At 49.4% G+C, this 27,417-nt stretch overlaps 1 protein-coding gene across 1 annotated transcript in view; it reads left to right on the top strand.

The window, feature by feature from the left end:
* LOC307090513 (protein sidekick-2-like) overlaps positions 1 to 27,417 on the top strand; it is a 281,140-nt gene that overhangs the window by 223,296 nt on the left and 30,427 nt on the right. Inside the window, 19 exon segments of the mRNA XM_079757197.1 lie at positions 1,135 to 1,311; positions 2,555 to 2,691; positions 4,030 to 4,177; positions 6,831 to 6,971; positions 8,915 to 9,096; positions 9,926 to 10,041; positions 11,504 to 11,699; positions 13,007 to 13,105; positions 14,075 to 14,266; positions 16,947 to 16,957; positions 16,959 to 17,069; positions 17,619 to 17,728; positions 19,582 to 19,732; positions 20,272 to 20,509; positions 22,287 to 22,402; positions 22,915 to 23,104; positions 24,428 to 24,526; positions 24,980 to 25,174; positions 26,955 to 27,156. Coding sequence (XP_079613323.1) covers positions 1,135 to 1,311; positions 2,555 to 2,691; positions 4,030 to 4,177; positions 6,831 to 6,971; positions 8,915 to 9,096; positions 9,926 to 10,041; positions 11,504 to 11,699; positions 13,007 to 13,105; positions 14,075 to 14,266; positions 16,947 to 16,957; positions 16,959 to 17,069; positions 17,619 to 17,728; positions 19,582 to 19,732; positions 20,272 to 20,509; positions 22,287 to 22,402; positions 22,915 to 23,104; positions 24,428 to 24,526; positions 24,980 to 25,174; positions 26,955 to 27,156 — 2,811 coding nt within the window.

Here is a 27,417-nt window from a genome sequence, read left to right as displayed (position 1 = left end):
CCTGATGGGCGCGAAAGCCGGCGTTTGATATGCAGGTGTCGCAGGCTGTGATAAGCAGACGGAGCTGACTCTCTGATGATGTGTCTCACACAGCCCCGGGGGAGGGAGATGAAGCGACTCTCTAATAGGATGAGAAAGTACCCAGGGAGAGTCCGCAGAAAGGAGAGGCCGCCGAAAAAGTTAACGGTTTCCATTTGGACGAGATAAAGAGCGGGGGACTGCTCGTCGCTTTCTTGGTTTAGTTAACGCTGAACTCCACAAGTAGTGAAGTTCTACAATTTGACAATTCAACAATTCGACAATTAAAAAACGGGACAATTCAACAATTTGACAATTCAACAATTCAAGTAAATTTCACACAGAGTAATTAAAATGAGTTCTGCATTCAAAATTCCCAATATAAGACAGTCCATTCCGACCCTAAACAGACATTTCAAAGGAGAACATCCTGGCTGTAGCCTTGTTGTCGAATAAGTATTTCCGGTTTTGCATTTTTCCTTATCCCTGATGACCTATATGTGATAATATAATGGTAATTAAAAGCTTAAGTATGGCACATTTGTTACATTTAACCTTTGTAAAAATGTAATGTTATTTAATCAATGTTGACATCAATACCTCTGAATAAATGCAAACATTATATTCATGTATCCACCATCAACATGATCCCAGCTGCTGACCGTGACAACAATGCTCATTTCATGCTGGCTTCTATATGTGTGACCTTTGGAATTTGAGTTCCTGCTTAAATGGTTGGTCTGAATTGGGATTGCACACACACACACACACACACACACACACACACACACACACACACACACACACACACACACACACACACACACACACACACACACACACACACACACACACACACACACACCTACAAAGTCAACCCACCTGTATTTAATGTATCTAACAGTGATGAGGTTGGCCGTAACCCTAAATACGATGAAGACCCTGGTCCCAAACTATGATGATCACCCTTGTTTGAAAAGGCTTGTGGTACCAAACCAACTGACCGCAACCTCAGACCCCCGTCAGACCCCCCCCCCCCCAGGTGACTCTGTTGACCCAGTGTGTGACCCCTGGCACCCGGCCCCACCAACCCGGGTTTCTGCTTCTATGCCTCAGGCACGTGTGGGAGAAGGACGGCTCCCCGGTCAACGCCCAGTCCATCCCCCGCATGAGGCTGGACCCCAGCGGGACCCTGCACATCTCCCAGACCTGGTCCGGGGACATCGGCACCTACACCTGCAGGGTGACCTCGGTGGGGGGCAACGACTCACGCAACGCCTACCTGCGGGTCAGGTAGGAGGGAGCGCACACACGCACATACGAACACACAGATGCATAGGGACGTGAAGAAAAGGTCGGTGCACGCGTCGGATGTGGTGCAGTGGCTCTAGGAATGTGACACACACAGACACACACACACACACACACGTTCCCCCATGATGGCAGGTCAGTGTTATCGCCACCTCGGCCCTGTTCTGTTCCAACGCGGCCCAGCTCCCCGGTTTTCCCTGTCGTCATTTTCACACACACACACACCTGCACCTAGTAATGCCTGCACACACGCTCACTGTTTGTGTGTGTGTGTGTGTGTGTGTGTGTGTGTGTGTGTGTGTGTGTGTGTGTGTGTGTGTGTGTTTATGTGTGTGTTAGTGTGCATAAGTGTGTGTGTGTTAACTGCTGCTCTTTAAGCACATACGCACAGAACAAATCTGTAGGTACACACGAGATTGCGAAATCAGATTCCCTTGTTTCTCGGATCAGGTGTGGTGTGGTCTAGTCCAGTCCACTTCCTATCTGTCCTCCTATCTGGGGTCCATCTGGCTCCCTGACTGCCGTGTGTTCTATCAGGGTGTCCCTGAATCTGCCTGTTCATCTCTCCCGTGCCCGCTGGCTTCTCTGCGTATCTGTATATCTGAATTCACGACTCAGCGACTTAATGATCGTCGTGTTGGCTTTGTGTTTCGCTGGCACTCCCTAATAAGAAGCCAAGAGAAATGAGGGTTTTTTATACCTTTCCATCAGTGGCTCTCTAACCATGCATCCCTCCACGCCACCCCCCAGGGAGAGTTATCTGGGACTCAATCTTGAAGTGGCTTTATTGTACTGCTGGCTGTCTTTGTTTGCAATATTACCAATTGATCGCTCTTCTTTCTTTTGCTTGCAAGCAAAAAGTTGAGAAAGTAAGTTAAAAGAAAGAAATGAAATAAAAAGAAAGAGTGAAAGTAAATACAGTAAAAAGAAAGAATGAAGGTATAAGACGGACTGGGGGGTGTGAGTGTGTGTGTGTGTGTGGGGGGGGGGGGGGGGGGGGGGGGAGACATTTAAAGAATTGCAAATCCCTGCAAAAAAAACAACAGAATAAAATAAATGCAGTCATCAGTAACAGACCCAGAGGAGCCCGAGGACGCAGCTTTTGTTGTCTCTGCTGTTTGTTTTTCGCTTTTAAATATTCATAATTCTTTATTTCCCTCACCACCTCCCTCCCTCCTTCCTTCCTGCACCCCCTTGCTCCCCCCTTGCTCCGTGCGCTTCCCAGGCAGCTCCCTCACTCCCCAGAGAACCCGGTGGCGGTGCTGAGCACGGTGGAGAAGAGGGCCATCAACCTGACCTGGGCCAAGCCCTTTGACGGCAACAGCCCCCTCATCCGCTATATCCTGGAGGTGTCGGAGAACAGTAAGTCCCCCAGGCAGAAGGCCCGCCTCACCTGCAGCTCCTGCCCTCCGTGCGCGGGGGTCTGCTGCCTCTTCGCCGGGGTGATAGTTTGTTTTTTTTAGACCGTTGTGTATTCATGACCTGAACTTCGGCCGCCCTTGAACTCACCATGTGGGATTCAGCGGGGGCCATCTTTGTTTTTTAGGGATTTCTCTTTTTTCCCCGCGCACGTATGAAGAGAACAGTGTTTTTTTGTAACAAGTTCCTGCCAATCAGGGTGTTAGATTTCAAAGGGGCTAATTGACACAATAACACTGCTTGTGTTTCTCTTTTTGGAAGATGTTCTGTTGCCCTGTGCTGGGGAACTGTTTGCTGGGGGATGTTAGATCTCTGACATCTCGCTGCTATTTCATAGTCTCTCTACTATATTCTACGTCTTTTCAATTTATTAAAAATCTATCGCTGATCCGTGGCTACGCACTGCTCCGGTAACCGACCGAATGATCTTGTAAGTCATAAAGTTACCCTCAGACCTTTTTCTGCTAACAAGACTAGAAACGTTTCAAAGAAGAGAACGCAATTATCCGACACCATGAAAGTGCTTGTTGAATACTAAACGAGTGTAAGTGTAGACAGAGAAATCATAAGCACTGAACCGTCAAGAATGTAAGGATATTCAACATCGTTCAGACAAGTGTGTCCCCCCCTCTCTCTCACCCCCGCCCCTCTCTCATTCCCTCTCTCTCTCTCTCTCTCTCTCTCTCTCTCTCTCTCTCTCTCTCTCTCTCTCTCTCTCTCTCTCACTCTGTTTGTTCCCCTCTCCTTCCGATTAGCCTAACCCTTCAATATATAATGTTACACGGAATGGGGGAAGGCATTGTTGTCCAGGCTTCAAGCCGGCAGCGGCGGTAGCAACAGTGCAGAATAGATGTCTGTTTAAAATTGTGAACAAACATGGTGGGGGGAGACAGGGGTGACGTGACAATGAAATGTTTTGTGTGAACCGCAATCGGGGGCTTGAAACATCTCTGAAGTTGGAACAGACTAGAGATTGCCGCCGATGACTAAGGAGAACCGAACGTCTCCGTCGAGACTCCGGAGTCTGAGGCCCGCACGCCTTCCTGCCCGGACCTCCCCCTGCCATCACAAATCTGCCATTTTAACATTACCAATAAAAATGTTGTGTACGACGCACAGCAACTCGGCTTGCGATTGAAGAGGTGTATAAATGTGCGGCCCGACGCGTATGTCATAGGTCGGGGTTCGTTCGGGCATTATTGCGGTATCTCTGTATAACTGTTATCTTGCTCTCTCTCTGTGCCTCCCTCTCTCTCTACCCCTTCGCCCCCCCTCCACCAGACGCTCCGTGGGCCATCCTGCTGGCCAACATCGAACCCGAGTCCAGCGCGGTGACGGTGAGCGGGCTGATCCCGGCACGCTCCTACCAGTTCCGCCTGTGTGCCGTCAACGACGTGGGGAAGGGCCAGTTCAGCAAGGAGACAGACCGGTAAGGTCACCACACACACACAGGGGGGGCCCCCCCCGCTGGCCCCCCCCAAGTATGAAAAAACTTGACTTATTATTCTTATTCAAAGTGTCATATTTTGACGTTATGAATAAACGTCGACAATCAAGTGCCACCCCAAATATAAGACTGATCTGAGCTGGCCACCATAGTAATAATAGCCTGGCTACACCCCTGCACACACACCCTCTCTTATCCGTTGAGCAGACGTCATGGCTTCTTCCAAGCTAGCAGGGATGTTCGTCAGCGGTAAGGATGTTCATAGAACCAAGTGCCGAGCACTTACAATGGTTAGGTTCACCCATTCCCTGTATACAACAAAGCTAGCTAGGATGCTACACAATGCTAAGTACTATTGTTCAGTTTAATATAATAACTGAGTACATTAAGTGCCTGGACGTACCACATACAATAAGTGCGTAAAAGAGGCGTGGAGGGGTGGTATCTTGGTGGCCATCATGGTTCCAAAAAGTCCATGCGGAGACACCACAGCGTCATTATCCAAACACACACACGCGCTCTGATTCACCCCTCACCCCGCCAAGGCTGTACCATAACATTCATTCATCATCGCCTCGCTGGATTTGCGGCACCAACTTTAATCTGGAGTAATTCTCCTCCCTCTCCGCTCCTTGCCTTGAGACACATCAAATGAGAGTATCTGTTAAGCTTAGGGTCTTAAGGTATTTCTGCCGCCGCGTCGACTGCCCGTGCAATGATTAGCAGCCGTAATCAGATCCCACCCCGTCGTTCAACTTTACTTAAGCACCGTAGCAAGCGAAACACGATTCATTCCCGCGTGATTCAATCGCTTCCCACGAGCTGCTTTTAGGTGTCTCACCTTGAACCTCGCGAGGATCATTTGCATATTCCTAGGTGTAATGAAAACGTCATCTAGAGTCAGTGACTGTCTCCTCTCAGAACTTACCCTGAGTTAGCCTTTGTTTTAATGAGACAATGGTGCACAGTGTTGTGAATGTAAACGGTTAAGTGGTGTATAGTGGTATCGTTTGAATGTCATTTGTGTGTGAGCAGGGGGTAGTATGAATGTGGAGCGGTTGAGCTCCTTGTCGTTTCCACGACAAGGAGCATGGCTGATCTCTCCAGCCGCGGGTGTCTCTCTGTCTGTCTGCTTATCAGAAAACAGTTGTTTGTGTGATTGTGTGTGTGTGTGTGTGTGTGTGTGTGTGTGTGTGTGTGTGTGTGTGTGTGTGTGTGTGTGTGTGTGTGTGTGTGTGTGTGTGTGTGTGTGTGTGTGGAGGGGGGATTTCCAGAAGCTCACAAGAAAAAACATTCACTCAAAATAAAATACTGCCTTACTCCTCCACAATCTTCAAACCTCCCTCCCTCGAAGCAGATGGTAGGTTTTAGGTGAAGGGGTCTGTGTGTGCGTGCGCGTACGTTTGCGTGTGTGTAAGACTGCTTGCATGCACGTGTGGTGAATCAGGTTTGGCCTTTCGGTGGCCTCACAAGAACAGTATTACCTCTATCTCTAACACACCTACACACATGCACACACACCTACACAAACAAACACACACACGCACACGCAGAAACACACACACACACACATATGGACTCCCCATCTACTACAAGTTGTCACACTACCTCATACTTTAAGCTCTCCCAGTCAGAAGCCACAGGGGGGTTGGGGGGGGGGGGTCACCCACTCCCACCCCCACCCACCCACCCTCCCATCCCAGACAGCGGGTGCTGGGTGCTGCTGAACGTTTTGTGATGGCGTTTGATCCTAAATCTCCAGTATCGATCCCTCGTGCTCTCCGCTTCCTTCCCCCCCCCCCCCCCCCGAAGCTGTGGATTTGTCCTTTCTGTGTGTCTGTTTTGTTCCATGCGGATAAAGATATAGATTTAAGTTGGCGGGAATTGATTTAGCATCCTTTAGATACATAATTTTTTTCCTCGCTGTCGGTTAGCTTATTTCCTGAGTGCCGCGATAGTGATTGAGTGCTATGGATGTGCGACCGGAATGCTATTATCAAAAGACAGGCGTTTTGAGCGCATTATCAGAAGACAAAAGGTAATGCCGCGACGAGGAATGCTTCAAACGGAGAGCGGCGGCGAGGACGGGGCGGGAGAGAGAGGATCCCACATAGTGAAGGAGAACAACGAGAGCTCGCAGACTAAATATACCGAGAAAATAACCACACCGCCGCGGTTTATCACCAAACTCCTGAGGCTGCCTAGGTTCTGGGAAGCCTTGGGGTTTACTTCAAACACTTTGTTTGTTAACCACAAAATGAATGTATTTTCTCAGAAATACTTTCCCTGTCTTCTGTCTGTGTGTGTTTGTGTGTGTGTGTGTTTGTCTCTGTTGGTGTGGGGGTGGTGTGTGTGTGTCTGTGTTTCTGTGTGTGCGTGTTTGTGTGTGTGTTTGTGTGTGTGTTTGTCCATCTATGTGTGTGTGTGTTTGTGTGTGTGTGTGTGTGTGTGTGTGGCTATGTGTGTCTCTGGTTGTGGTTGTGTGTGTCTCTGTGCGTGTGTATGCGTGTGTGTGTGTGTGTGTGTGTGTGCGTGACTGGCGCGTGCGTGTGTGTCTCTGTGCGTGTGTGTGCATGTGTGTGTGTGTGTGTGTGCGTGTGCGTGCGCGTGCGTGTGTGTGTGTGTGTGTGTGCAGTGAGTCCCTTCCAGAGGAGCCCCCCAGTGCCCCGCCCCAGAACGTCATCGCCAGTGGCCGCACCAACCAGTCCATCATGGTGCAGTGGCAGCCACCCCCGGAGAGCCACCAGAACGGCATGCTGAAGGGCTACAGCATCCGGTAACACACACACACACACACACACACACACACACATGCACACACTCACACACACAGACATATGCACAGGCACCCGCACACACGCATGCTTGCAACAAATAGGCACAGGCACAGACACACCTACACATGTGCACATACACACACACGCACACAAACAAACACGCACACGCAGAGACACACAAAAAAAACACACATACACACACACACGCATGTGTTCACACACACACACGCACACACACAAACAAACAAGCACACGCACAGGCACACAAACAAACACATGTGCACACAAACGTTTGCACGCAGATGACACAGAGGGACACAGATGTACACATACAGACACTCACAATTGTCACTGGGAAATGCCTTGGTGTGTCATCAATAAATGTATTACAGTCAAGTGGACACCACAGCAACGCATGCAGCAGCATGTGTTACCATGTGATTTGTGGCACCCACACATGATATTCACTGCGGCGAGTGGCAGTGTGTGATTATATAGGCCAGGTGACTCTCAACACGGAAATGTGCCTGGAATTGCATGTGTTTTGTTAGCTTTGTGCGTTTCTGTTTGGGATATTTGTACCTGTTGTTTAGAAGTAACAACCCCCTATAGCGCATGAATTTAATGATTTGAACCCTGTCCTCGGGTACGAAGTAATGAACGGCCCCATGCTGCTCTAAACGCTCACTCCACTCCTTCTGGGCTCCATATCCCTTAATTCATCAAGGGGAATTACATTTAAATCAAATCAGAAACGTAATGAATTTAGGTAAGATTGACCCTCCACTGCTGACTATAAATGCTTCAGATATGTAATTAGTTTGATGTTCTGTTGGGCATGATATTTATTGCAGCCAAATGAAACAGTAGGTGTTCTCCACAGTCCAACCGAGACGCGTTCATTCCGTTCTTCTTCTTAATCTGTCTTGCGCTAGTGCTTTGTCTCCCCCCTGCTGCAGCACTGGTGAACTGCAGCCTCTGCGCGAAACGGCTTTCCGTGGAACAGTGTGTGCTCTGGCAAATGGCTTGATTGATCAGGGTTGACTTTGTGAGGTTGGCTTTTGCCTAAAATGAAAGAGGACAAAAGTAAAGACCTCAGCATAGAGTGGCAAAATGTGTTATAGCCTGTTGTATATTATCTGTTAAATCTATCGATTGCTCTTTCCTCTCTCAAGGACTAAACCCAGTGAGAGAACAAGGATTCAGCATCTTGTTGTAGGACAATTAGGGGAGGATAATTGCTGAGGTTGCAGTCTCCCTGAGTTTATTTTTTTAATCTCCTTGTTATTTCGTTTTTCGTTTTTTTTTAAGTCTATCCTCTTAGAATTGAAACCTAATGAGTTATTGGTAAAATTAGTCTGGATTATTTTGGGTCTGTTGGTTTTTCATGCTCCTGAATATTAATTTGCGTCCTTGATTGAACTTGCTGAATATTAGCATGTTTTTCTTTCATGAGGAAAAGCAAAGTCTCGCACGAGTCACTTCACACACTGTCTAGGCTTTCGGCAGACTTTATCCAAAGCTACTTAGAAGAATTCACAAACATTAAGGGGGCGACTAGGGTGGCCTGGTTTAACCAGACCTCATCAATCTTGCACTGCCCTTATACTCCATCCAGTCAGAAAGAAGCTTCATAGGCCCAACACACAAACCTACAAACATACCCACACCAACACACACACAGAACACACACACACACTTCTTCACATGCTGAAAACACTGACTCACATAAACACGGACAAAACACAATCCCACACACAGACACACATACAGAACACACTCTCTGACACACCTACAAACACAGCCACACCCACATCCAGAACAGAAACATACACAGAACTCACAGACACACACATTACACTCAATCCAATTGGCCCAACATAGATCCATGTCCATACCCTGTATTCTAAAGGCCTTCTCCTGGACCACGTGCTCCCCCTAGGTACCGGCTCACGGGTCTGCCTGGTGACTACCAGATCATGAACATCTCCTCCTCCGACGTGACCAACCTGCTCCTGGAGGAACTCATCATCTGGACCAACTACGAGATCGAGGTGGCGGCCTACAACGGCGCCGGGCTGGGCACCTTCAGCCACAAGGTCACGGAGTGGACCCTGCAGGGAGGTGAGTTTCAGACCGGGTCTGGGTGATCCTTCTGATCGGGTCTGTGGTTTGGGGGGTTTGAGTTTTCACTGATCTTTGAAGGCAACGGAAAAGACACGATATGAGGGATCCAAGGGGCGAAGTGACTTAACAAACAAGCAGCACAACACACAAACAAGCACACGTATACAAACACACATGCACTAATTTTGACAATTCAGACTTCAATTTCAAGGAAGGTCACTTTAAACGTCTGCACACCTGGCCTGCTGGCTGTCTCCTTTACAGACTAGGACCTTGGCTGTTATTGGGCAGCATTCAGGGTGCGGTGCAACACAAATGAACAAACCCACACCTCCACACCTCCACTGACACACCTCCAAACACACACAGGCGTAACAAGCCGGCCAGCCCTTGTGCAACAAATTGAGTCAAAAGCCCCAGGCAGCTGCCCTGCCCAGCGATCGATCCTGGCTTTGTGATGTCCATAAAGCCGGGCGACACCTTCTTAAAATCCACAGGCAGCCTCCGAGAGAAAGTCAGGCCACAGGCACATAATTGTCCCCCGGTCTGGGGGAGAGCGGAGGGTGGAGGGTGGCGAGTGGAAGGTGGGGAGAGGGAGGGGGAAGTCATCAGAACCACCCGGGGTGAAGTCAGCGCTGGCCCTGACCCGTGGCACCATCGATTCAGACATCAGAAATAGAGGCGGGCGGGCGGAGCGGCGGCGGCTGGCTGGGAGGCACCCTGACACCTCCTCTGTCCTGCTCGCCTTCTTTAATATGACCCTCTCCCCCTTTGTTCTCTGTCCTTCCCTGCCCTCCCCCCACCCCCTCCCTCCTTCCCTTTTCAGTGCCCACCATTGCCCCCGGCAACGTGCAGGCGGAGGCGGGGAACTCCACGACGATCCGCTTCACCTGGACGGCGCCCAACCCTCAGTTCATCAACGGCATTAACCAGGGTTACAAGGTGAACCGTGGCACCGCACACACACGCGTACACACTCACGCACACACACAGAAGACACTTGCTCAGACACACCTACACATGCGCATGCACACACACACACTGACACAAAACACAGAACACACACACTGACACACTTACAAACACACCCCCACACACACAGAATAGAGACACTCACACACGCACAGACACAGAACACACACAAACACACACACACACACACACATACAGACACACACACAGCCAAAGAACATGCTCACACTCCCTCCCACCTATCACTCAGCCGTCCTCTGGTACAGTGACAGTGCTGTCAGCGTCTGGCGTGAAGCATCACGCGTCTCCGCGTCGGGACAGGAGCACACAAGCCTCCGGCAGGGGGGGGGGGGGGGGGGCGGGGCAGAGGACGTTGGGTCGCGACGCACGCCTGCTCTGATGATGAACGTCTTCGGCGGGCCTTCATGGTCATTTGGATGTCATGTGTCTCTCTTTGGCGCGTCAGACCGGCCGCTTGGACGCCGGCCCACGTTAGAGGGAGGGAGGGGGGGAGAGAGAGATGGAGGGAGGGAGAAAGGGAGGGAGAGAGTATAAGGGAGGAGTGAGGGAGAAACTGAGCAGCCCGTATTGAACGGATGTATAGGACGGGAGGTGAACGTTGGACTAGAGGGGGCTGGCGAGAGGAGAGACAGGTAAGAAGAGAGACAGAGTGGGAGGATAGAGAGCAGAGGAGAGGAGAGGTGGGTAAAAAGAGAGAGGGAGTCGGAGGATGGAGAGAGGAGCGGGCAGCCATCCAGCTGACATTCCGCATCTCAGTCCAAAGTCCTAACACCCAGAGCGCCCCCCCCCCCCCCGTCACTTCCTGCCAGTCTTCTCCCTGGGCCCTCCAAGGGCGAGTCCTCCACCCACTACACTCCCCCACCCCACACACACACGCACACACACACACAACCCCACACACTGGGGACTCATTACGGTGGCCAGCTAATTGGTCAATCCGAGCTCGTAACTCACGGCTTTCACTTCCACTTGCACACTCTGAGGGTCCGGGAACACGGCGTGGCGCTCCACTGGCCTCAGCTGCTCTTTCAGCCCCCCCCCCCCCCCCCCCCTCACTACCCCACCATCCCCCTCTCCCTCCCCTTACCCCCACCCTCATCCTCATCCCCACCCTCAGAGCTAGCCTCCCCCCCCAGCCCCCCACGCATGCTTTTCAAAGTGCCTGTCTGGATGCTTTCTTATGAGAACATCAAGGCCAAACAGCTCCCCAGAGTTGCTCCGGCTTTGTAACAGACATACGTACAGACAGACAGACAGACAGAGCGACAGACGACAACAGTTGCCTTGTATTGCGGATGCAAAATGAAAAGCTTCCGACGATCTTACACAGTGCAAGATGTTCATGCATATATTAATCCGTATTTTCTCTTAACCTTTTTTTTTCAATCTCATTTTATATTCCTGGTCCTAGTTGCTGGCCTGGGAGCCGGGACACGAGGATGTGGTTGCCATGGTAACTGTGCGACCCAACTTCCAGGACAGCATCCACGTGGGCTATGTCTCGGGCCTGAAGAAGTTCACAGACTACTACACATCGGTGCTGTGCTTCACCACGCCCGGGGACGGCCCCCACAGCAAGCCCCAACACCTCAGGACACACGAGGACAGTGAGTCTCGCACTAGCTCTAATTGTCTTCTTCTTCTCTCTCTCTCTCTCTCTCTCTCTCTCTCTCTCTCTCTCTCTCTCTCTCTCTCCATCTTTTTACCTCTCTCTCCCTCTCTCTCTCTCTCTCTCTTGCTTTCTCTCCATCTTTTCACCTCTCTCTCTCTCTCTCTCTCTCTCTCTCACTGTTTCATCACTCTCTCTTTCTCTCCCTGCCTCCACTCACACTCCTTATCTCTCACTCTCTGCTATTTCTCGTTTCTCCCTCACCTTCCTTCCCCCCCATTATTATTTTTCATTCATCATTGATACTTTTTTCGTCTTGCACACAGTCTCACATTCTCCCCAATCTCTCGTCTGTAGGGGCCAAGCATTTGCTTTTCCCCCTCAGCTTCCCTCCTATATTATCTCTCTGTCCTTACTGAACTCCACTCCCCCCTCTATCTAGCGCTCCATAACATCCCTCTCTCTATATCTCAGTTTTCCTCTCTTCTTCTATGCGTCTTCTAATCCCTCCCGCCAGCAGCCCTGCTATCATCCTCTCTTCTTATTCTTCACTTTCTCTCTGCCTTTCTCCTTTCTCTGTTCTCCCTAACCTTGTCTCTTCCCTTCTCCTCTCTGTCTCTCCCTTCTTCCTCACTTTATCTCTTCCACTCTCCTCTCCTCTCCTCTCTCTTCTTCCTCACCTTCTCTCTTCCTCTCTCTCTCTCTCCCTCACTCACCTTCTCTCTTCCTCTCTCTCTCTCCCTCCCTCTCTATCTGAAATCACCCTCTCCTGGCGGCGGTGGGGGTGTCAAAGGATAGGGGTGAGGGGGAGGATGGGGATGGAGGGGGGACGGGTTGAGGGGGACGACGACACTAACAGGTCCACAGGGCCGGATCCATTATTCATGCGGAACCTAGTTGTACAGAAGTGCAAATTAAGCCGCCATCTTGGCTCTCCTCTTCGACTGGGGATCAGCTGTAATTGGAGCACGTCCTCCCACAGATTATCGGTTTAGCCTTATGAGACACTAATAGCCATCTCATCGTCACCCCCCCCCCCCCCACACCACACACTACCCCCACATTTTTGTCATTTCAAAGTAAAAGCCCACATTTCCCTCTTTTTGGGCTGCGTTCTTGAACAGCATCGTCAGCGTTTGTTCAAACACACTAGGACCCTTCTCCCGCCAACTGAGGTCTTTATGTTGTCGAGGGGACGGCAGACGCGGCACCGCTGCTCAACCGGCTTCATAACCGGCTACAATAACCGCTCGCCCTTTCTCTCTCTCTCTCGCTCTCTCTCTCTCTCTGTGTTTTCCCGCTCAGCGCCCGGCGCCGTGGGTCACCTGAGCTTCACCGAGATCCTGGACACGTCGCTCAAAGTCAGCTGGAGGGAGCCCGGCGAGAAGAACGGCGTGCTCACAGGTACAGCCCGTCCCGTCTTGTCCTGTCTGTCTGAGATTTATACGCACCCTGCTGCCCCCCCTGCGGACGGGTAAGTGGTGAGGGGTGGGCGAGGCTGACAAGAAAGAACAGGGTCCCCCCCCCCCCCACTAACGATGAAGAGGACAGTGCGACAGCTGATCTAGTACTTTACCTAGTAAATCTAGTACTCCACGCCATACTAGCTGTTGGCTATTAAGACGTTCAGTCTAGCCTTTTATCCAAAGGGACTCAAGCATTCACAGTGAATAGGGATACATGTCGTTAAGCAGTGGTTAAGGGCTTAGGTGTCTCACTCAAGAACGCAGAAGGGCTGTGGTGGTTGAGAACTTGGAATTACTTCACTGAGACGAGTGAGAAAGAGCGCAGTGAGCGCTCTCCGCCTAGCTTCCTCCTAGCTTCCACCACACGTTGTTTTGTACAGTTCAGAGTATTTATATACCTCTAGATTTCTTGAGTTGCTTCTTGTACCTCTTGTAGGTAATATATGAGTCTTGTGTATCGTCATAATGGTACTAATAATCGTAAAAGACTGCACGAGATATAAAGTTTCAAGGTTTACCTCGTTATTAGACTGTTGAGGAGCAGTTGCCTCTGAACAATACTGTGGTCGTAGCTGAGGGGACCACAATCTATAAATTGCTGTTGGAGAAAATTAACTTTGAAGTAACGAGTGGTTTGTATGCGCCGGCGTCAGGGGCGTAATCACAGCCTGATTTAATTAGTTTCATTCGGCTTTTAATGAAGTCAATTTCATATTTTGTGAGCGCAACCCTGAAGCACGCTAGCTGGCGAAGCGCTACGCTAATCAATAAAATCTGTGAGCTAGTTATTCCACCCTCGGTGGATTTTTTTCTTCTTCTTCTTCTTCCACTCATTGTTCTTTCGTCTCATTAACCTCTCCTGCTCTTTTTATTCTCCTTTGCGTCGCCTTTCCTTTCTCCGGTCTAGGCTACCGGATCTCCTGGGAGGAGTTCAACCGCACCAACACCAGGGTGACCCACTACCTGCCTAACGTAACCCTGGACTACCGGGTCACCGGCCTGACGGCGCTCACCACCTACACCATCGAGGTGGCGGGCATGACCTCCAAGGGCCAGGGGCAGCTGTCCTCCTCCACCATCTCCTCCGGGGTCCCTCCAGGTCAGACACAGGGAGACGCAGAGCAGCCTGTAGCCAGGCTAGTTGGTTCGCCTAGCTTGTGGCTAACAAGCGCTAAAAACGGTCGGCTAGTTGAGCAACGGAATGTGCCATTGTTTGTGTGTGAATTTACCCAACTAGTGAGGCATGAATAAGTGCAATGAGTGTGATTGCTAGTGGTTGAAAAAGATAAAAAAAAAAGTTAACGGTGATGGATTTTAAACAGGCGCTAAGCAGTTAATTTATAAAGCACCAAATTAGCCTCCCATGGTGTTCATTCTTCACAAATGGTTAAGTGTACTTAATTTTTTTGACAGTTAAGAATCAAATTATCTCTCCGCATGTGTAATTCAATCTCCCCCTAAAAGTGGTTGTAAGTGATATGGCATGATGAGCCAGTTTCAGTTTTCCAACACCAACCAATTTAGACCCAAAATACATGGTGGGTAACAAAGCAATAGTACTATATCGACTCAAACAGGTGTACGACTAAAGCTCTCTCGAAAAATGATCTCTCATTGCAACTCCGCTGTGTAAATCAGCCAAGTTTGTTTGGTGGATGTCGGCCATTATTGGCCTAGCGCACTCGCACTAAGTCTGCACCTTTGTGTGAGAGCCAGAAAACGGGGTGTGCTACAGCACTGCTGGTGCCTGGCCTGGTCGTCAAACTCACATAGAGAGCCCCCTCTGACGGCGCTATGAAGCACACTAGGACTCCATTAGCTTAGAGAGGGACACACAGACACACACACCTGCCGCTTTAGAGCAGGAGCACTAGCAGAGTTAGACAGATATCCATATCCATCCCCCCAGCCAGACAGAAGTAAGAGCACCCAGGTGACCGATTTTCCTTGGCCCCCGGTTTCATTTTTTCCCTCCCTTTATCTTTTATGATTGATATTAAACTCCCGATAAATTGAGTAATGGAAATACAATAGCCACTCTAAATCACCATAGATGAAGCCTAGCCCCATACATCTGTAAATAGCTGTCACATTAAATATAACTGTATGGGGACCTGTCAGCGGCTGTGTGTGTGTGTGTGTGTGTGTGTGTGTGTGTGTGTGTGTGTGTGTGTGTGTGTGCGTGTGTGTGTGTGAGAGAGAGTGAGTGTGTTCTGTGTGTGTGTGTTTGTGTGTGTGTGTGTGTGTCTGTGTATGCATTCTGTGTGTCTGTGATTGAATATGTGTGTGTGTGTGTGTGTGTGTGTGTGTGTGTGTGTGTGTGTGTGTGTGAGAGTGAGTGTGTTCTGTGTGTGAGAGTGAGTGTGTTCTGTGTGTGTGTGTGTGTGTGTGTGTGTGTGTGTGTGTGTGTCTGGGTGGGGTTGGGGTGTGTGGGGGGTTAGTGGTCATGGCTCTGCAGTTATGGGCCTCCTGGAGAATGGTGGCTATACTCCCGGCCCGCTCGTGTAAAGACACCACCCTCGGGTCTGTTACTCCGCCCCAGAGACCACAGATTGGATGGCCGGTCACGCCAAATGATTTACAAGTGCAGATTTCACCACCGAGGGTTAAAATATGTCTGTTTCATTAGCTCCGAATGGCCCCGCCGTTTAGGACAAGGAAAAATAGACTGGGCACCCTTGGCCTGCTTACTGTACCCCGGGCGCAGTTATGTATGGGTAATATTAACCCAGTGTCACTTTAATGTTGCCACGTGAGGTGTCTCTTCCCTCCATAACCAGGATGTATGTGGCTACACCTGGCACTGGAACGCCTATACAGTATGTAGAGGTGAGCTGAACAGGGAACCCAATGCCTCAGGGGAAGAGGGGTGTGTGTGCATGTGTGTGTGCTCCAGTAAGAGTGGGCCTATGTGTGTTTGTTTGTGCCAATTACAGAGTGCCTTTCTTTGTGTGTGTGTGTGTGTGTGTGTGTGTGTGTGTGTGTGTGTGTGTGTGTGTGTGTGTGTGTGTGTGTGTGCACGTGTTTATGTGTGTATATGTGTGTGTGTTTGCCAATTAGAGAGTCTCTGTGTGTGTGTGTGTGTGTGTGTGTGTGTGTGTGTGTGTGTGTGTGTGTGTGTGTGTACACGGCAGAAGAATATTGAATAGTGTTATGAATGTGCTTTTTTCTGGAGAAATAAAATTGCCAAGCCATCATCCACTGCTAATGTTTACTGTGATGGAGTGGAAACGGATGCATATCAAATTGGATCTCAATAGCAAACAATTCCAGGTAGCGGCAGAGTAATTGGACTCTGGTTGCTTCTGGTAGACAGGAGTGTATTGGAATCCCTTCCAGCATCCACCTCGCAACTATTTCTGTTACCTCTTGGACTCTCATCGCTACAGCTTGGAGTGCAGTTGAGAGAGAGAGAGAGAGAGAGAGAGAGAGAGAGAGAGAGAGAGAGAGAGAGAGAGAGAGAGAGAGAGAGAGAGAGAGAGAGAGAGAGAGAGAGAGAGAGAGAGAGAGAGAGAGAGAGAGAGAGAGAGAGAGAGAGAGAGAGAGAGAGAGAGAGAGGTTTGGCCACAAGGGAGCGGTGTTGTAAACTAAAAAGGCCGCTTGTAAATCGCCCACAGAAGCCAAAGTCAACAAAGCGAACTCCACCACGCGGACGTTCGCGTCTTATCTCGATCTCGCTCTAAACTTCAGGGAGCTTCTTTTTCATTCCCAGCCTGTGTTGAACTCATGTGTGTTAACCCCCCCCCCCCCCCCTCCCCCCTGTCTCCGTCTCCCCTCAGAGCTGCCCGGCCCCCCCCTCCAACATGGCCATCTCCAACATCGGCCCTCGCTCCGTCACGCTGCAGTTCAAACCAGGCTACGACGGCAAGACCTCCATCTCCCGCTGGCAGGTGGAGGCCCAGGTGAGACCATTACCCCAGATCCAAGCTCGCTGCTGGGGTGTTTGAAGAGTGCAAATGATGTTGATCTGTGGATGACAAGTTTCGCTTTCTGAACTTTATTGATGTGGGTGTCACGGCAGTAAAATCATATGATTCAAAATTTGAGGTAAAGGAATGCGACAATCTGCAAAATAATAGGTTTATATCCACAGAATGAATAATCAATATACATGTCAACGCAGAATGTAAACTTCCAAATTATTGACAGTTGAGGTGAAGACTATTGGATTAGGGAGTCTGAGATGATTGTGTCTGTGGTGAGTTTCTCCCTTTGCTCATTACCTTGTTCCTTTTGTAGACATCACTGACTGCTGCTTTCAAAGCCTCTTCCAATGAACTCCATATATTCAAGATAGACACAGTTAACTTTATTTTATTGTTCTCAGTCTCACTTTTGAGACGCTTTGTCTAAAGGCCTTAGCCAAATGTCGACCCTTCAGTGTAAACGTGGCTCCTACCGTAGTGTCTCCCAGTGAAACACCACTGACACCCCCTCTCCCGACGGGTCAGGTGGGCGTCACAGGAGAGACGGAGGACTGGGTGCTGGTCCACCAGCGCTACAACGAACCCGAGGCCCGCTCCCTGGAGGTGCCCGGACTCAACCCCTACACCTTCTACAGGTGGGGCGCAACGAGCTCTCTAGGGCGCTGGTAGCATAGCATCACACACAGGGACCCACCTGGTGGGACGATGCTGGTGCTGAATGTTATGCTGCAGATTGGAGACATCGGAACTGATAATGAGGATGATGATGGAGTGATGGTGATGATGACGATGATGGAGTGATGATGATGATGATGGAGTGGTGAAGATGATGATGATTGAGTGGTGATGATGATGATGATGGGGTGGTGATGATGATAATGATGAAGTTGATGAGGATAATGAGGATGATTAGGATGATGATGATGGAGTGATGATGATGATGATGAAGTGGTGATGATGACGATGATGGGGTGGTGATGATGATAATGATGAAGGTGATGATGATAATGAGGATGATGATGATGGAGTGATGATGATGATGATGAAGTGGTGATGATGACGATGATGGAGTGATGATGATGATGATGGAGTGGTGATGATGGGGTGGTGATGATGATAATGATGAAGGTGATGATGATGATGGAGTGATGATGATGATGATGAAGTGGTGATGATGACGATGATGGGGTGGTGATGATGATAATGATGAAGGTGATGATGATAATGAGGATGATGATGATGGAGTGATGATGATGATGACGATGATGGAGTGATGATGATGATGATGGAGTGGTGATGATGACGATGATGGGGTGGTGATGATAATGATGAAGATTATGATGATGATGGAGTGATGATGATGATGAAGTGGTGATGATGACGATGATGGGGTGGTGATGATGATAATGATGATGATGAGTATGATTAGGATGATGATGATGGCGGAGGTGATGATGATGATGATGATTATGATTGAGGTGATGATGATGACGTTGCTGAGGTTTATGATAGTAGTGATGATGAGGATGGTGAGGATGATGATGATGCAATGGTATGGTGATGATGAAGATGATGGGGTGGTGATGATGATAATGATGAAGGTGATGATGAGTATGATTAGGATGATGATGATGGCGGCGGAGGTGATGATGATGATGATTGAGGTGATGATGATGACGGTGCTGAGGTTTATGATAGTAGTGATGATGAGGATGGTGAGGATGATGATGATGGAATGGTATGGTGATGATGAAGATGATGGGGTGGTGATGATGATAATGATGAAGGTGATGATGATGATGATGGTGCTGAGGTTTGTGATAGTAGTGATGAGGATGGTGAGGATGATGATGATGATGATGATGATGATGATATAATGCAGTTGTGGGGAAAATCTGAGATTGGAGATAGCTCTTTGAAATGTTTCCACCATGCGCATGATTGATCGGCACATTATGGAATGTAATAGAAAATAGCTGTGGTGTCACGTTGGTATGGAAGTGTGCGTGCAGATTAAATGGCCGATCTGATTAGCTGGGTGTGTTTGTGTGTGTTGTGTGATAGGTCTGGGTATGTGTGTTTCTGTGTCTGTCTGAGTATCCCAGACAGAGTTCATTATCTCCCTGGCCTTGCCTTATCTACGTCAGTTAGAGATAGGAGCTTCACTAGATTCTGGGTGGTATAGTGTGTGTGTATGTGTCAGTGTGTGTTCGTGTGTCAGTTTATGTGTGTGTGTGTGTGTGTGTGTGTGTGTGTGTGTGTGTGACCTTGATCCTGGACTCTGAAACAAACTATAGAGAAATATATCCACACCACCGTCCTCTTTGTCCAATCAATTGCTGATGGATCTGTCTGCCTGTCTGGAAGTGAACCAAACTTTAATACCCTCAATTGTCTTGGTGACACCCCAGAGAGCTCCAAACCAGCGCTCTGCAGTCCCAACACAGTGCATTCTGACGCAGGCCTGTGGCTCTTGTCCTGTCGCTAGGTTCCGCATGCGTCAGCTGAACATTGTGGGCTCCAGCCCCCCCAGCCAGCCCTCAAGGAAGATCCAGACCCTGCAGGCCTCGCCGGACATGGCCCCCGCCAACGTCACCCTGCGCACGGCCAGCGAGACCAGCCTGTGGCTGCGCTGGGTGGTGAGTAGAGACATGGTGCCCCTCTGTGTTTGTTTCCCCAGGTCAGGTGGAGGGGGAACAAGAGTTCACTGAGTGATGAAGCACATGCCAGATGAAGCGGAGGACAGACTTTTAAAAGAGGATTTAAATGGGGGCGAATTGGGGTGTGGTGGTTGGGACATCCGTCTCCCAGCCGACAGGCACAGGGTTTGTGGACAGGCACAGGGTTTGTACCCAAATGTCCACAGACAACCTGAGGCAGACCGAGCAAGATGCCTAAACCCTGTACCTGCTCCTTGATAACCTGTTTCTGAACCTTCTTAATCCAAAGTCACGTCGTGTTACCTCATTGGACGATAGATCGTGACTTAACTGACATCATTATGCACATGAGAATCTATTGAGATCTTTGATATCGTCACTTTAAACAATTAAAAAGGGGTGTAAAGTTGTGTAGAGTTCCAGTGGCAAATGTATGCGTGGTGAATGGAGGCATCGAGAAACCACTCCATGATACCTCTCATGATACCCCCCCCCCCCGTATCTCCCGTGTCCCTCAGCCTCTCCCAGAGTGGGAGTACAACGGGAACGCCGACCTGGTGGGCTACCGGGTGCAGTACTCCCGCACGGGCTCCCAGGGGCGCTCCCTCACCCACGTCATCGCCGACCGGCAGGAGCGGGAGTTCACCATCGAGGACCTGGACGAGTGGACCGAGTACCAGGTCCTGGTGCAGGCCATCAACGGCATGGGCACCGGCCCCTGGAGCCAGCCCGTCAGGGGCAGGACCAGAGAGTCCGGTAAGGTGGAACCCCTAATCCCCCCCATCCATCGTACCCTGAGGAGGATGAGAAAGAGGATGAGGATCATGGTGATGATGGTGATGGCGATGACGATGACGATTAAGACAAAGAAGATCATCATCAACACCACCTCCATCCTCCTCATCCCCATGATTTTGATGATGATGTGATGGAGGGATGATGATGATGATGATGATGATGATTTTGAAGACAAGGAAGAAGAGAATGATGAGGATGAGGATGATGAATAAGAGAATCCGCATTCAGCCCTCAATCTTTTCTGTCGAAGATGTGTGAAGGTTATGAAAGGTAAATCATAGTGGGTCACGGCTACCCCAGGTGCAGACATGTTTAGTGTCAGCTACATGCGCTCGGAGAGACGTACATCAGTAAGACATCCTGTAGTTCTCCGAGCTGCTCAGAGGAACAGTTTGATGTAGCTTAAACATACAGTGAGGATTAAGGTCTGAACAAGATCTGTCCTGTGAGATATGTCTGGGAACGGAAGCAAAGATAGGCTGTGGGAGTCTCAGAATGGAGACAGAGAAAGAGTTACACAGTAGTTAGGGGCTGTAATGTTAACATACGTTTGATGAGTTATGGAGAGAGAGAGAGAGAGAGAGAGAGAGAGAGAGAGAGAGAGAGAGAGAGAGAGAGAATTTGTGTGTGTGACTAGGATGTGGACTATAATAAAATCCTAAACATTTTCCCACTTTCAACTGTAGTTATACATTGTATGCATGTCTTCAAAACACGAATGCTTGCAGGCCCTTTGTATTCAGATTTGCAGTTTCACATTAGTCTTGGCAAACGGCAGGCTGTGATGAGTGTGTGCTTGGAAACCTCTCTCGTATTGTGTGCTGTCGGACCTAGGGACAGCAGCACGCCCTGCAGTTATGGAGTTGACCTGTCACCATGTGTGGATTTATATGTGGGCACATAGCTCAGACTCAGCAGGGCGGCTCAGAAGGCCTCCCTCAATCCCTAACACAAACCCAACTCTGTTTAACATCGGACATATTTCTGTTCCTTATTTCAAACTATAAGCCGTATGCCAACGGCCAACTGTGTGCATTTCACTCTCTATTTATCCAGCCACCTTTCCACTCCTCTCCCTTCCCCTTTTCTATGGCTGTCTGTTTGCATTCCCTCTCAATGTTATATCCCGTCTGCCAGATCCATGGTAGAAAAGGAATAAACGCTTGGATAGGGAGTGAGGGAGTGAACTAGGGAAATGGGGAACAGATGGGCTAGAATGTGGAATTCGTGCACTCTCTCTCTCTCTTTCTTTTTTTTGGTTCCTTGCTCCAGTAAATTCTTCAGGAGTCGGTTCTTTGTGGCCGATCGCTGCAGCCAGAGAAAGATGGAAAGAGTGAAAAGAGCTATTTCTGTTATTGCAGTCCGCTCCTTGGACTGTAACGGAGGTCCCGATGAATCACACACACAAACACACACACACATACACACACTATTAATCTCCAAACATATGCAATGCATGTACACAAATGAATGTGCACAGGGGTGTACATATGTAAGTATATAAGCACAGATGTACGTTAATACATCAACTGCAGATGCACATGCATACATGCAAGCACAGCAGAACACAACAGATTGAAAAGCCCATTCCACCATATGCTGACAAGGAAGAATCTCTATTCGAAGTCCACGCATACATCTTGAACAACTATGAACAGACTGTATCTGTATCTTACATTCTCTCTCTCTCTCTCTCTCTCTCTCTCTCTCTCTCTCTCTCTCCCCCCCTCCCCAGTCCCCTCCTGTGGACCCACCAACGTCTCGGCCTTTGCGACCACCTCCAGCAGTATTCTGGTGCGCTGGTTCGAGGTCCCTGACCCGGACAGGAATGGACTGATCCTTGGTTATAAGGTACATAGAGTGTGTGTGTGTGTGTGTGTGTGTGTGTGTGTGTGTGTGTGTGTGTGTGTGTGTGTGTTGCAGTCATCCCTGAAATGAGTCATCCCTATCGATAAGAATAATGAGTCAGCATATTCAAATGAGGAGACAGTTTTCTTTGGACTTCCTTTCTTTTTTTTTCTGTTCCTGCGATAAAAAATAAAGAGATTGAGACAGGAACTAGAATGAACCAGAGAAAATGACTTATTTATATATATATATTTACATATATCTAAATATTAATACACTCAAACCTAATTTATAGCCGGCGTGCTTGAACTGCGCAACCATAAATCCTTTAATCACAGCCATGGTTGGTTTTATACCCGTTTTATACACCAACTGTCGCTAAAAGCTCCGCCGGGAGAACTGTGCATCCATAGCGAAATTAAGGCAAAACCGCTAATGTCTGACAATGCCAAAGGCTGTGCTTGGACTGTCCCCACAATTCACAAACCTTCCCATCTCTCTGTGATCCACGGCAGGTGTTGTACAAGGAGAAGGACTCGGACAGCTCGGCCCAGTTCTGGACGGTGGAGGGCAACGCCAGCCACAGCGTGCAGCTGACCCACCTGGGGAAGTACGTCCTGTACGAGATCCAGGTGCTGGCATTCACCCGCATCGGGGACGGCCGGGCCAGCACGCCCGCCATCCTGGAGCGGACCCTGGACGACGGTAGGAGGATTAACCAGTAGACATACTGCAAGCTACAGGCTAGTACGAGCTACAAGCTACAGGCTAGTATGAGCTACAAGCTACAGGTTGGTACAAGCTACAAGCTACAGGCTAGTACAATTTACAAGCTACAGGCTAGTACGAGCTCCAAGCTACGGGTTGGTTAAAGCTACAGACTAGTACAAGCTACAAGCTAGTACAAGCTACAAGCTACAGGCTTGTACAAGCTACAGGCTAGTAGGAGCTACAGGCTAGTACAAGCTACAAGCTGAAGGCTAGTACAGGCTACAGACTAGTACAAGCTACAAGCTAGTACAAGCTACATATTGGTATAGGTTACAGGCTAGTTCAAGCTACAAGCTACAGGCTAGTACGAGCTACAAGCTACAGGCTAGTATGAGCTAAAAGCTACAGGCTAACAGGATTGATGTCCTCCGCTTACATATGCAGCAGAAGGCGGCAGCATTACAGCCATGTTGTTTCAGGAAAAGGGATGAATAAAATATGGGAATATGTGTTTCACCTTCTCCATACAAATAAGCAAAGACTTCTGATTACGCCAATCTTTTGTTATTTCCTCCCAAGCTGTCCTTGCTTAGTTTGCCTCTGTAATGATGACAACATTGGATGTTGGAAAGAGCAGAAGGCTTTCCCCAGCCGTAGTAATAATACTGATATAGTTCTCTCCCTGATGTCTTGTTTGAGCCGTGCGGCGCAAGGCGTCTCGTAAATGAGCACAGCAACGACATTGTCTTTGTCTTTATCTTTGTATCGCTGTTTGCATGACTGATGAATTCATATTATCTTTATTTATCACTGTTTCTCGGTTGAGGTTTTTTTCATCCAATCAGAGTCATAGATAGCGGATTAATAGATGAATAGAGCTGTAGTTAAAGATCATAAGAGACAAAGGGTACATAGGTGTATGAGGATGTCCTTGAAGTTTGCTGTTGAGGATTATTTCTTTCTGTTTCATCGGTCAATCTGTCTGGCTGTCTGTCTCTCTGTTTGAGGGTCTGTCTGTCTGTTTTGTCTGTATGTCTGTCTGTCTTTCTGCCGGATTGAGTGTCTGTCTGTCTCTCTGACTCTGTCTGTCTGTCTGCCCATCTGTCTGTCTGACTCTCACTGTCTGTTTGACTGTGGCCATAAGAGAGTGTCTGTTTAAGTGTCTGTCTGCCTGTCTGTATGTCTCTCTGCTTGTCTGTCTGCCCATCTGTCTGTCTCAATGTCTCACTGTCTGATAGCCTGTCTGTCTGTCGAAGTGCCTGTCTGCCGTCTATCTGCCCATCAGTCTGTCTAACCGTCTGTCTGTCTGACCCACAGTTCCCGGACCTCCTGTGGGCATCCTGTTCCCGGAGGTGCGGACCACGTCGGTGCGTCTCATCTGGCAGTCTCCGTCCCAGCCCAACGGCATCGTGCTGGGTGGGTGTGCTCTCCTGTCTCCCCGCTCCCCCCCTGGAAGTCTTTACACCAGTCGATTAGTGCCGCCAGGGAAACCGCCTCAATATTTACAGCGCTAGAGCTGTTTTAGGAGGATTTCCAGGACGATTTGGCAAGTCGATGTCTGTTTTACTGCCATTACCTTTCATTAAGGCCTAACCTGTACACCGCAGGGGTCAGCTTTTAGACGTTGGTGCTGACTTTTGTAATGGAGAGACAGAGACGGATGGATCCCCTAACACGCTGTGTAAGGTTTTTGTCCCTGGCGGGAGAAAACGTCACGCTGTGGACCACAAAACAACAACTAAGTCTAACAATGACATCGCACTGAAAGTCTTCCTATTATCATTTCCTCCCTCCCCTCCTATGTCTTACATTTGGCACCTCTCCCTCCCTCTCTCTCTCTCTCTCTCTCTCTCTCTCTCCACCCACCAGCCTATCAGATTACGTACCGCCTCAACTCGTCCAACAGCAACACAGCGACGGTGGACGTGCTGAACCCCAGCGCCCGGCAGTACATGGTGACGGGCCTGAAGGCCGAGATGGTCTACGTGTTCCGCATCACCGCCCAGACCCGCAAGGGCTGGGGGGAGTCGGCCGAGGCCCTGGTGGTCACCACGGAGAAGAGGGGTAATCACGGCCAGATACTTCATTGCTATTGTTATTAGGATGGTTATTATCGTCACCGTAGATGTGGCCTTGGTGGCAGATTGGCCGTTGCAGGGTTGTGGATTATTGGTTGTATTTACCGTTTCTGGGGTCGTTGTCTGTGCGGAGCTTCCCATTTGCATTCGGATCAGGTTTCTGTCGTCCCCCAGAGAGGGAATCACCGCAACTGGTGTGCAGTGCACCACTTAGATAGAACCTTAATTAAAGAAATAACATAGTAACGACCTAGTTCATGCCAAACACGGATGAAGCGGCACATGACACATCAGGGAGTGAGCCTGCATGGTTTTTTGTGTGTTTTTGTGTGTGCGTTCGGTTGTGTGTGTGTGCGTGTGCGTGTTGATAGTCCACCCTATAGCAATGCTAAAGTCGTTAGAAAAACCAAAAAAACAAAGGGTTAATAGTAATGGTTCAGCTGTTTCAACCGAATTACCCCGTCGGTCTGATTATATAATGCAGGATTTCTAATTATCGTTTTCGGAAATGTATAATTATAACACTAATTCGGTCCGGTGTCGTTCGTCTCCAAAACAAGGTATTAAAACAAACCTGCGTGACAGGATTACCGCTCATGCAGAACGCTTGGCAGACCGATTCGCAGAGGAGAGCATTGAGCAGCGAGCGGCAGACAGACAGACAGACAGACAGAGGGGAGCTAGGGTGTCGTGCTCACACACAAACACGGCCGTTCATTTCTTGGTCGCAGCTGAGGAGGCAGCTGTGTTTGGTGCCGTCGAGTTTTCTCGTTTTTTTGTGTTTCCTTCTTTCTGATACAGTTGTTTCATGCTATTAGCCCATCTGGGTTCTTCGACGCGTTGTGTAAACAGATTATTCCGCTACCTCAACATAACGTGGCTATCTTTTCATTAGACAAACAGTCTCTCTGTGAGACGGATGTCGTTTGATATTTCCGATTGTCCTTGTCGTGACTTTCGGTTTGTTTATGCGATTTTTCACTTTGTTTAATTTAATCTAGGCTCGATAGCTGGGCCCCGCTTTAATTCAATTCATTTCAGTATTGATGGATCGGCGCCTCTTTTCCCCTCCAACAAAGCTTTGCGATCACTCAGTGTTTCCGATGATGCCTTGTCTCTTCAGTGTCAAATAACTATCATTTCAAACTCACTCAGGTCTGCAATGCTTTACAAACCATAATGCTCTCTTTCCTCATTTAATTTCTCTCTTCTCCACCATGCCTCCTGTCTTCTTCCCCCTTTCTCTCTCTGAATATTTTAAATACAATTTGTTAAATGTTTTCAACCGCCCCACTTTTTTGCGGTAATTATTGTCAACGCTGTGTGTGTTTTTAATAGAACATAAACGACCCCGTGTCAGATGAGTGTCAAAAATGACCTTGTTATTTATCTTAACCATGTTATGTCTCCTCCTCCCTCCTTCCACCTCCTCCCTCCTTCCACCTCCTTCCTCCCCTCAATACAAATGCAACACAAACAACTTTATCAAATGTATTAATCCTCCCCCCCTCATTCCCCTTCCTCCTCCTCCCTCACCTCCTCCCCATCACCTCCTCCCCCACCTCCTCCCCAAACTCCTCGGCCCACCCTTCCCACCCTCATCCCCCAACCATCTCCCCCCAACCTCCTCCTCCACATCATCCCCCACCTCCTCCCCTCACCTCCTCCCCTCACCTCCTCCCCTACCTCCTCCCCTCACCTCCTCCCCCTCCTCCTCCCCTCACCTCCTCCCCCTCCTCCTCCCCTCACCTCCTCCCCCGGTCCAGCCCGGCCCCAGCCCACCAGCCGTCCCACGGTGCCCCAGCAGGAGGTGCGTGCCCGCCGGGTCCTGTTGTCCTGGGAGCCGGGCAGCGACGGCCTGTCCCCGGTGCGCTACTACACGGTGCAGCTGAGGGAGCTGCCCCACACCAACTGGACCGTCCACTCGGCCTCCGTCAGCCACGAGGCCAGCTCCTACGTGGTGGACCGGTAGGACTCTCACCCCCAGCCTGCCTCTGTCGTCTCTCTTTGCCTCTTGTTGCTACTGTTCACTACCTAGTCACCAGGCCTCCAGCAGGTCTCTGTCGTCTCTCTTTGCATCTCGGTACTGTTCCCTTATTGGTCATCAAGCGGTCCTACGTGGTGGACCGGTAGGCCTCTCCTCCCCAGCAGGTCTCTAGTGTCTTGTTGGTACTGCTCACTACTTAGTCATCAAGCGGTCTTAAGTAGAGGACCGGTAGGACTCTCACC

The sequence above is a fragment of the Pollachius pollachius genome, assembly GCF_949987615.1.
Source record: "Pollachius pollachius genome assembly, chromosome: 19".
Taxonomy (NCBI): Eukaryota; Metazoa; Chordata; class Actinopteri; order Gadiformes; family Gadidae; genus Pollachius; species Pollachius pollachius.
Note: the sequence above shows the minus strand (reverse complement) of the source record. Positions and strands in the feature narration are given on the sequence as shown.